At 38.9% G+C, this 11,849-nt stretch overlaps 1 protein-coding gene across 1 annotated transcript in view; it reads right to left on the reverse strand.

Moving 5' to 3' along the window:
• The window catches only part of cdc5l (CDC5 cell division cycle 5-like (S. pombe)), a 98,209-nt gene that overhangs the window by 53,214 nt on the left and 33,146 nt on the right, over positions 1-11,849 (reverse strand). The window contains exons 5-8 of the mRNA XM_051924413.1: positions 7,889-7,988; positions 7,346-7,564; positions 1,290-1,434; positions 1,008-1,196 (exon numbers count right to left, since the gene is read on the reverse strand). Coding sequence (XP_051780373.1) covers positions 1,008-1,196; positions 1,290-1,434; positions 7,346-7,564; positions 7,889-7,988 — 653 coding nt within the window. The remainder of the gene's footprint in view (positions 1-1,007; positions 1,197-1,289; positions 1,435-7,345; positions 7,565-7,888; positions 7,989-11,849) is intronic.

The following is an 11,849-nucleotide window of genomic DNA, read 5'->3' on the forward strand; positions in this document are numbered from 1 at the left end:
AAGGAGGATTGAAGAAATTGGTTGTAAACAGTAAGTACCAGCTTAAAAATAAAATCTCTCTTGACCACTCCCCTCCACACTGCTCGCCCAATAAGTACTCCTACTGTGCACATCCTCTCACTGTACCACCCCATGACACTCTTGGTGCTAACTCATCCTTCATCGCAGTCGGTTATAATGTCGAGTCAGAAAAAAAATGATCTATTCAAGAACATCAAATTTTAGATTGTGAAAGAAAAATAGTGGCAAGAGCCGGTAATGAAAGTCAAAAAAATAGAGAATGAACAAAAAAGAGCTGCATATAGTAAAAATCAAGAACAAAGAGTCATCCAATAAACGAGAAAGAGAACACAATGAACACAAATGCAAAAAAGCAACATTTACGGAATGTAAGTTAGAGGGATAAAGTAATTCATAATATTGTTTTTAATGAGGCATTAATGTAATTAGTCATTTACTTTTTATTATGTTTTATTACTTCTACTTTTATTTTTTACTACGTTTTATTACTCATTGGTATTTAAAATAGACAGTTGTAGTAAAATAATCAAGTAACTGATTTTTTAAAAATCAGTCTATAATAACTAAGGACTAAACGGCCTTCCTCCCACGCCCTGCATGCTCTTCTATATACCATCTCTTTAAATACAATCTCTTTCTCTAATGGAGGGGCACCCCAATGCCCTTCGAGCAGCTCAGGCAGAAGATATCAGGCTCCCAGCCACCGGCCCCGGGGGTTGGTGAGTGAAGCCCCTAGTAATAAATATAATTATTGAGAAGATTGGCGAGAGATCTACATAGGCAAGAAAGGGTCAGTTGTGAAATTCTCCACTTGTGACGTCATGTCAGCACTCAAAAAGTTTCAGATTTTGGAGCATTTCGGATTTTGAAGATGATCATTTATCATGAAATGTAAAAGATGCCCTGTAACGTGTAAAATGATCCCTACAAGACATCATATCTAGATGTCTCCTTCCCAACAAATTTTAAAATGCTCAATTTATTACCTGGAGAATCCGGTCTTGGGCAGCAGGAGTCTTGGGTGTACGTAATGCCATGGCTGTGTTTGCAACATTATACTCTGATAACAAAGCACTGGAGGCTGAATTGGTGATTCCTGACTCTTCAGCTGTCTGACGAGCAACTTCACTGGCTTGTCCAAGCTTTACGACTTCCTCCAGCTCAGTGTCTGAAATCTTTAAAAAATTTAAAAGTAGTTAAGTCTAACTAGTAATCAGGTAGGACTAGTTAGTAGGTGCAGAGATTATCAAAGTACAACACGGTCATACCTGTGGTGCTGGGAGGACCAGCTTACTTCTTTTCTTAGTGAATTCAGATACACCACTAGTCTGCAGAATTGCAGAGGGAAGGTCAGATTCTTTTTTCTTTTTTATCTTCAGCTTATCCTTTTTCCGGTCCCTTTCTTCCTTTTCACTGAACAAAATTACAATAAACATTAAAAAATAAAAAGGGGCACCAACAGAGACAGATGAATGTAACCAAAACAAAAAAGTCAAGACATTCACACTGTACAGGTGATTTTTTGCAAATAGGCTGATAATCTCAATTGTACTGATGATCAAATTCTCTAATGAGTCTTCGCATTGTTAGAAATCTGTGAATTGTGATTAACATTATAAATCCCATACATTTTTGAAATGCAACTGCCAAAGCGTTAGACTGGGATGTCCCAAGAGTCAACATTGTGTGTAACTGTTACTGTGACAAAGCAAATGCATTTCCAGCCTCCTGCTGCAAAACTCACTCTTTCAGAAATTTCTATTTTCTTTCCTCTATACAATTTCCTCATGATTAAAAAAAGACAAACAGTAAAGTGATCATTCATTGAACTGGATGGACTCCATTTAAGCTCAACTACAACAGAAAACATCTGAAGGACATAAACAAACCGAATCAAAAGTAATGGGTATACCAATTTTACAGGGCAATAAAAGGTATAAACAAGAAATTACCATATTCCAACAATATTTCTACTTCTTCGTTTATATTTCTACAAAATTTCTAAAATCTAACTGATGCTCTTTTGCCACTGTCCTTGAAGTTTAAAGATCCCTTTGAAGTAGAACTGCACTGTCAAGGACTTTTAACATTCACCTCAGGTCTCTGCTGCCTTCTTTTCAATGATCACCTATTGATTATCTTGGATAAGCTTATAAAATATGTTCCTTTTGTGCTCTTGTATAAGCAAATTTGTTGTGACCAGTATGCCAATATACTGATATCTGTCTTTAAAGTGCTTTACCCAATATACTGATATCTGTCTTTAAAGTGCTTTACCCACTTTAGCAGTGATGCAGACTTCTCTAGATGAATGTTAAAGCAGGGTCAGGGTGGGGATTTTCTTTATAACAAAACTCGATCCCCACTCACGATCTTGTAAGCCATTTTCTGACACTGAAATATGAGCATGTGATCAAGGCATTACTTTTCATGCAAGTGTGAGGTGACAGAAAGAACTACTAGTTATGATAGTGCTCACCATTATATGTTTTATGTTTGGTATAAACTGTGTGTATGGTGTAGGTGCCAGGAAAGAAGTACGGGCATCCTGACCGGGATAAAGGAAAGTATGGCCAGGAGGCCATAATGGAAGGACCAGGCGACCAGGCTTACTAGAAGCAGGTTATTCCCCCACATGGTAGGTGGCAGTGTTCCTCAGCGCTGCACCCAATTAGGACACCCGCAGGGTGGTATGGGAACTGGAGTCTGGAAATGCAGGACTGTACTGATTTCTGCACAACCTGAAAGCGTTTCGGATGACTTGGGCAGAAGAATGGAAGCAATTCGACTCACTTCAGTGGAGTTACAGTTGGGAAGCGTTGGTCGATGCTCTTTTGTATGAGGAAGAAGGAACTGAGAATGAGAGTTTTGCTGGTGCTCTTGTGAAGAAGCTCTTGTGTTGGGGCTAAATAAAAACACTTTATTTGAGGCAAAAGAGTGTCTGGGTATTATTGTGTCTGTGATTTGGGACTCAGTGGTGCTCCTTTGTGGTTATAATGCATATGCAAATGTGTAAACACACATACAAGCACTCTCTTCTCCCTCTGCCTCTCCTTACTAATACAAACAGGTGAAGCGTGAATATTCCTTGAAAAAATGCCTTATACAGCTCTATCATTCAACAATAACATAATATTTTGAAATCTATGCAGCAGCTTAAACAGCAACTCCAATTACTATTACTATTTTCTTTTATACAAAAGCTTTTTAAAAAGTATGCTTTTTCTTATGTGGATCAAGCTGGAAATAAAAGTGGTTCAGTAGTGAGACTCAGGTTATGATCAAGCTCTATTCCTGCTGAAGTTCATAGCCAGACTTTGCATGAAAGCTGGAACTGACACTGAAAATGTCTTAATGGAAATATCTGCAAAATTGCATAATGTTTTTAAAACTTCTCATCAAAATGAAAGTGAAGGAATACTAGGGTACTTTAAGTCACAAAACACATATTTTAAACCAAAGTATACCACAGGTATGTACAGTATAGCTTGACCTTACACTTAAACATCCTACAGTTTTTGATAATAACACAGTACCTTCTAAGACTGCCACAAAAAGTTGGTTTATGACCGAAGCCTCAGCAGAGACTTACTTTCTTTGCTTATGGATTGCTAAAGGTGTCACCACTCCTTCCCAGCAGCTGTGCTACCATGGCAGCAAGGTATACTTAGGATCCTGGGATTACATGCAGCAGGCTGTACCTCTTCTCAGCTAAAACGTATACCTGCCAGTCCAGCTGTTTACCTGTCACAGAGCTTATTCTGTGGCTGTGTGAGTTTCCAATTACATTTGGTGACATGTGTTGTCTTTGCTGAAGGATCGCTAGAGTGTCACCACCCCCTGGCCAGCAACTTTATTCCCTGAGATGCCGTGGCTTAGAAGCATACTTAGAACACTTGGAATTAGTCAGATGTCGGTCAAGCTGCTTACGTGTGTCTGATCTTACTGTGTGACAGTGTGTGCTGCTAGTTACATTTGGTGTTACATGTCTTGAGTGCCCGAGAGAGGAAAGACAGGCGTCCTGGCTGGGATGAGGGACGACTTCTTACCTGGAGGGGAGGCCATGGTGGAAGGAAGGAGTTATATAAAGAATGACCAGTGGAAGCCAGGGGACCAGGAGCAGTTCCATTCCCCCATACAAGAGGTGGCAGTGTGGAACACACTGATGTTCTATACCGGGGTGGCTAAATCTGATCCTGGAGAGATACTGTGGCTACAGGTTTTCATTCTAACCATTTTCTTAATTATTGACTATTTTTTTGCTACTAATTAACTTCAAATTATTTATTTGTTATTAAGACTGACCCTTTATGCAAGGGCAATGCTGGTCCTGGAGGGCTGCAGTGACTTAAGATTTTTGTTCCAACCCAACTCCTTCATGAGAAATCATTCATTGCTGAAGAAGCACTCACTGCTCAAGTGACATTTTACTGCTTCTTTTAGTTGTCTCGCTTGTTAAGATTTTGAACCGTTGATTGCTTATTTTAATCTTAAACAGCTGTATTCATTTTTTTATTGGCTCCTTATTAGCAATCGATGCAAATGACAAAGGAACCAGCAGTTCTACATCTACCTTGTCTCCATTCCCACCCATGTGTGTTCATCATTCGCTATTTGGTTTAATGAAGTACTCAGAAGGAAACTGAAGAGAAAGTAAAGAACTGAAAATTACTCATCCGTTTTAGGCTTCAAATCACTTGAATGATACATGAATCATTAGAAAGGAAAAAAAAACCTATGATTTAAGAATAGACTTACATGGTAGAGTTAAAACACTAACAAGCCATGAAATTTAATAAAATCTGTTATTGGTAAGCATTGGCTTCTAATTACTGTGGCTCTCCAGGGTTGGAGCTGGCCAGCCCTGTATACTGTTTGAAATCTGAAAAAAAAAAAAAATTTTCACTTAAAGGATCTGTTCAAAACTTTTTTTAATAAGGAAAGATATAATTCACAAAATTTGAGAATAAGCATTTATATCAGGGAAAAGGATACTCTTCCTTCTTTGCTGTTTTTAAAGATTTGCTCTTATTTTTGGCTCTCTTTACTTTCTCTTGGGCGGGGGTTGAATTCTGGTTTGTTAACTTTGACTCAATTTTATGTAATTTTATTTTCTTCAAATAAAATCAATAAAGAGACTTTACTAGAGAGTATAACTTTTGGAAATTTTAGGTCTGATAAACTGTGGTTTCTGTATACCATAGAAATGTAAGGCTAAAGGTCAGCAAAGAAAATGCCACAAATTGCAACTGAAATCCAAAACTATTTATATCAGCTTAAAGGATTAAATGGTTTTCTGTCATTTGTTAGGTATACAGGGCAGCCCCCATTATCTGTGGGTATATGGTTTCATGACCCCGCAGTGGATGTGAAGAAACCACAGATGCTCAGAACTTACGTAAAAGTGAACACAAGGGCTGATACGGCAGGACTGAGGGTTGGCTGGGCTTGGGTACACCATGCCTCAACTGCATTAGCCTGCACATTTAACTTCTTTTGCATATTTAGCAGCCAGTACTGCATGCAGGAATTTCAAATGATCTTTTCTGAGAACATTCTGGAATTATTATTATTATTTTTTTTTTTTATTAATACCAAACCATTAGGTAAGGTGGGCCAAATGTATTATGTTCTTTTGTTTAGTAAAGGTGCACTTACTGCCAACATAAAAGGACTAAGTAAAACCAGTATTTGTTTAAAATTATTAGGGCTGACCAAATTAACACGTTATTATCTCGTTAATGCATTCATTAACGACGACAATTATTTTATCGTGTGTTAACACAGTTTTTGTTGTTATTATTATTATTTTGAAAGCCTCAGTCTCACTAGCGATCGATAAGAGATCATTGATCTTCTTGTTACAGCGCTTTTCAATACGCTTTTGCTAGAAGGAAAGTTAGCTTTGTTGATTTGACCTCGATTTCCTGCTCATGCGTGAGTAGCGACGAGCAAACAGCTTCTAAAATGACATGTGGAGAGATACCAAAGTGAATGCTCAAAGCAAAATAATCCGTGGATGACTTTTTTCATATTATCGCTAAATCGGACTCTGATTTTGATGCAAGTCATCTGGAGATGTAGATCGAAAACGAAAGTGAGGAACTGGCATCAGCTGATCTGGTGCTGAACATGTTTGTGGAGCTAAAGCACCTATGGCAACCTTCACCTGGGAGGACAGACACGATGACAGGAGGTACAAACCATATTGCGTCTCACTGCTGCTGCCACCCGCAAGCACCCGTCTCACAAAGACAGCCAGTCTAATGTGCATTCCTGCTGGCCGTGGATTTTAGGAGGCCCAGACCCCTCATGGACCCTGTGATCATCAAAGGTGACTGTGTGCAAATGGTGCAGACCTATAAATATCTGGGAGTGCAGCTGGATGATAAATTAGACTGGACTGCCAATACTGATGCTCTGTGTAAGAAAGGACAGAGCCGGTTATACTTCCTTAGAAGGCTGGCATCCTTCAACATCTGCAATAAGATGCTGCAGATGTTCTATCAGACAGTTGTGGTGAGCGCCCTCTTCTACGCGGTGGTGTGCTGGGGAGGCAGCATTAAGAAGAAAGACGCCTCACGCCTGGACAAACTGGTGAGGAAGGCAGGCTCTATTGTTGGCATGGAGCTGGACAGTTTAACATCTGTGGCAGAGCGAAGGGCGCTCAACAGGCTCCTATCAATTATGGAGAATCCACTGCATCCACTAAAAAGGATCATCTCCAGACAGAAGAGCAGCTTCAGCTACAGACTGCTGTCACTGTCCTGCTCCACTGACAGATTGAGGAGATCGTTCTTCCCCCAAACTATGCGACTCTTCAATTCCACCCGGGGGGGTAAACGTTAACATTATACAAAGTTATTGTCTGTTTTTCATCTGCATTATTATTATTATCAATCTTTAATTTAATATTATTTATTGTATCAGTATACTGCTGCTGGATAATGTGAATTTCCCATTGGGATTAATAAAGTATCTATCTATCTATCTATCTATCTATCTATCTATCTATCTATCTATCTATCTATCTATCTATCTATCTATCTATCTATCTATCTATCTATCTATCTATGTAAATGGTACACTGGTTTTAAAAAGCACCTTATTTGTTTAAAGAGTTTGCAAATCAAATACACGCAATACACTACTTTTGAGTTCATTACTGAATTTTGCACATAACGTGATTGTTGTGATTGTCTGCGATTCACAGCAGTTAAAAATTTTAATCGCCACCCAGCACTAAAAATTATATAATAATGAATATGAACCTTACCTTGTCATTTAAAAGGTAGGGGCTTAGAAAACCAAACACTCTACTTACAAGCGTAGTTCTCCATCAAGGTGCTGCTGGCGTAGCCTTTTGAAGTCTGGCTCAAGGGCATCATAGTTCTCCATTGAAGTATCGTAGAAACCTTGTGCTGGCTTTTTTTCAAAGGGGATTTCAGCATTATAGTCTACGCCCCTCTTCTTTTTCCTCTTTTTTTGTATCTCAATGCCGGCTGCCCTTAACTCCCTTCTCTTCTGAAGTGCTGCCAGTCGTCTTAAAACATAGCAAATAAGAATTTGACTGATTACACCGATAGTAATACACTAGAACATTAATGCAAGCAATGTACTAATCTAGCCCTACACATGTGAACATGCTTATCAAAATCAGGGCTGAGGACCACAGGGGTCTACCTGGAAAACAAGCAGAAAATTTAACATTTCTGTGCGACAATCCCAGCATGCACATTCACTGTATTACCTGCATGTTTGCTAAGAAACACAATATTTGAAATACCACTCTGTTATTACTCTAATTCTATGGAATGCATCTTTCATTAATTTTACTTTACTTCAAAGATGGCTTGAATGAACTTACCTTGCCTCTTCCAACTGCTTCTCGCGTGCCTTCCTCTTTGCTTTTTTCCCTTGTGTGTTCGCAAGACGAGCTCTTGCCTCAGAAAGCATTTCCAATTCATCTGAAAGGAACACAATCAAAGTTCAAATGTAAGCATGAAGAGTCTTTAAAATGTCTTGGCTCATTATGCTTTTAAGAAATTAAACTTTTGTCAGTGATACTGTATATCAAATTCATTCCTTCCAAATATAGCCTGCCTGCTTCTCTTGTGCCAGTGACCTGCAAGCGTCTTAATGCCTTTCTTAAAAACTTTTGTGGTCAAGCGTGTGCCTCTTCTTTAACCCGTTTTTACCTACAAATTGATGAACTTCCCTAGATGTTAAGCAAGTTCCTCTATAGGTATTCTTCTGTCAGCGAGGACCTGTTTCTTCGTACTACAGTAATCCCTTGCTATATCGCGCTTCACCTTTCGCGGCTTCACTCCATCACGGATTTTATATGTAAGCATATTTAAATATATATCGCGGATTTTTCGCTGCTTCGCGGGTTTCTGCGGACAATGGGTCTTTTAATTTCTGGTACATGCTTCCTCAGTTGGTTTGCCCAGTTGATTTCATACAAGGGACGCTATTGGCAGATGGCTGAGAAGCTACCCAACTTACTTTTCTTTCTCTCTCTCTTGCGCTGACTATCTGTGATCCTGACGTAGGGGGATTGAGCAGGGGGGCTGTTCGCACACCTAGACGATACGGACGCTCGTCTAAAAATGCTGAAAGATTATCTTCACGTTGCTACCTTCTGTGTGCAGCTTTTAAGTATGCTGCACGGTGCTTCGCATACTTAAAAGCTCAAAGGGCACGTATTGATTTGTGCTTGTTTGTTTTTCTCTCTCTCTCTCTCTGCTCCTGACGGAGGGGGTGTGAGCTGCCGCCTTCAACAGCTTTGTGCCGCGGTGCTTCGCATACTTAAAAACAAACAGCCCTATTGAATTGTTTGCTCCTTTGAAGAGGAAGATATGTTTGCATTCTTTTAATTGTGAGACTGAACTGTCATCTCTGTCTTGTCATGGAGCACAGTTTAAACTTTTGAAAAAGAGATAAATGTTTGTTTGCAGTGTTTGAATAACGTTCCTGTCTCTCTACAACCTCCTGTGTTTCTGCGCAAATCTGTGACCCAAGCATGACAATATAAAAATAACCATATAAACATATGGTTTCTACTTCGCGGATTTTCTTATTTCGCGGGTGGCTCTGGAACGCAACCCCCGCGATGGAGGAGGGATTACTGTACTCCTCAGTGTTTGCTGTTGACTGTTGTCCCAAACTTTCTACATCCATCACACTCCTATCAATTATGAACAAACACTGGTATACATTTTGGCAAGATCAAACACCGCTCATATGACAACTGCATCATACAGATATGAATTTCAGCTTCTTTAACATATTTTACACACAACAATTTCACACAGTCAGGTGCAAACTCATCAGAATTTGAAATGAGCCCAGCGAGAGTATTGTTGTAATAGAAAAATAAGATCAAAATGTGAAAAGCAATGGTTGGTGCAGCATTCTAGATTATATGAGTCACTTATATTCCAGATTGTTAAGATGTTTCTCTATACAAAAAAAACATGATGCTGTCTAAAGCTGGTAACAAATCACTAGACTTCTAGTCAGAAGGGATGTCAAACTTCATGACTGCAGTTGCTGATCTTACCACCTGAAGATGTCCGATTACATGATTAAAAATCGCAGGGCATGACAAACTATGCACCACTATGTTAAATTTTCAACACAGTTTCACACCTCCAAAGTATCACAAACTCACTCCTTTTTCTGACAGCCAATAACATCTTGTCTGACTGCAATGGTAATGTACAAATGCTTTCCAGGTATGGTCTGCTCAAAACACATCAGACAAATGAGACTCTCCTCTGTTTGCCATGTCCTAAACACCCGGGTGGCTTACATCTTGTATCTGCATTCTATGCATTGTACTTCTAGCTAAGCAGTCATTGGTTGTCATCTCTCTGTCTCTCTCTCTCTCTCTCTCTCTCTCTCACACACACACACGTGTGTGCCTATGACAAATCTGTTTGGTTGAAGTGAGCTGCTCTCAGACTATATTACTGGCTGTCACAGGAATGCAGCACAACTGCCTCTGACTCGCCAAGACGATTTAAATGAAGTCAGACTGGAAAAAATTGTGTAATGTGACAAGGACTATTGAGGATGGTTAGAATGTAATCATATCCTCTACAACTGATAACTAAAAAAAAAAAAAAAAACATCTATTCCATATACAAACTATTAAGACTGCAAACAGCAGTGTAATGTAAGTTGCTGAAGAACCACACAATGCTGTATAAATATTTCCAAGAAAAGCTACATTTATACTTGCAAGGGTTTATGAATACAAATCTAAGTAAAGCAAGGAAAAGATGAAGGTGTAAGAAGTAAATCATGGAATACAAGAAGTAATTAGAGAAATATTTAAGAAGAGGCATTTTATTATGAAAGTGTCCACAAAGGGTACCTTAGCCTCTTAAGATTCTCTTTTTATTGGTAAACAGGTTAATCGTGGAAATGCCTAATTAAGGTTCCTGAGCCCAATAATCTTGTCTTACATGCACACCGGACAACACTTATCTCTGGAATGCTTAACAAGGGCAGGCTGCATGTTACAGAGAACTCTTCTAGGTTTTCCAGCCCTAGAAGGATTTTGCACTGATCCTCAGAGGATCTTAATGCGCCAGGCTGCAAGGGAGCTTGATCCCAGTTTTCCATCGGTGTAAGCACTGAACCTTTGAATACCTTTTTTTTTTTTTTTTAATTTTATTGATTTTATTGTTATCATTCCATACAAATAGATCAATTTTTATAAAAAAAAAATAGGATTGAAAACAAATCAACCCCCACCCCTGAGAAAGAGAGCATGGCCAACGGAGTAAAACTTAAAGCTAGTAAAAATAAATAAATTGATGAGTTTAATAGGCGGATAATGACAAATGGAGAAGAAAAAGAAATGGGAAGAGAATCTACTTCCCTCAGTGCTTTAAGAGCTTATTCTAAAAAAAATATTGATTAGATACTGCCAGGTTTTGAAAAAGTTCTGCACAGATCCTTTAACTGAGAATTAGATTTTTTTCCAATTTCAAATAATATAAAACATCAGTTACCCACTGACTTAAAAGAGGAGAGTTAGGATTCTTCCAGTTTAGCAAAATAAGTCTGCATGCCAAAAGTATAGTGAAGGCAATCACCGTTTGTTTGTCCTTCTCCACTTTTAGCCCATCTGGAAGAACACCAAACACAGCTGTTAATGGGTTAGGAGGGACTGTGACCCCAAGGCTGTCTGAAAGGCACTTAAAAATTTTTGTTCAGAATGATGTTAATTTGGTGCAGGCCCAAAACATGTGACCCAGTGAGGCTAACCTCTGAATACCTTAACAAAGGCTGAGACCAAACTTGCTCTCAGTTTCCCCCACTATAAGGGCTACATCATACCTAATAGGGACTGGCTACCCTGAAAGGATTTTACATTAAATTCCCTAAACAAACACCAGGAGCCTGCTACTGCCAGGATCACAGAGCACAGTCTGCTCCCAGTTTGTTACCTCTGAAAGGATTTAATCTGAACAAGCACAGCTAGCCATATTACTGAATCTTTTAACACTTATGACCTGAGTTAGGATCCTGCAAAAATATGGATAAGTATTTCTAGAATCTCTGAACCTTCCAGTGTTTGCTAGCATCAGCAAACAAGGCAGTTTCAGTAAGATAAAAATCAAATCTTATTTCAATTTAATCTTGAGAAATCAGGCATATCAAACATTAAAAGGCATAACAGAAGAAAACATATAACTTGAATAATTTAAATCAATGCCCATTACTAAGTCCAAAAGAAATGTCCATGTAAATGGAGGGACCTTTCTTCTTAATTCAGCTAAGGTGCTCTTTTAAAGTGGACGCCATTGCAT

This window comes from Erpetoichthys calabaricus, chromosome 3 (assembly GCF_900747795.2).
Source record: "Erpetoichthys calabaricus chromosome 3, fErpCal1.3, whole genome shotgun sequence".
NCBI lineage: Eukaryota > Metazoa > Chordata > Cladistia > Polypteriformes > Polypteridae > Erpetoichthys > Erpetoichthys calabaricus.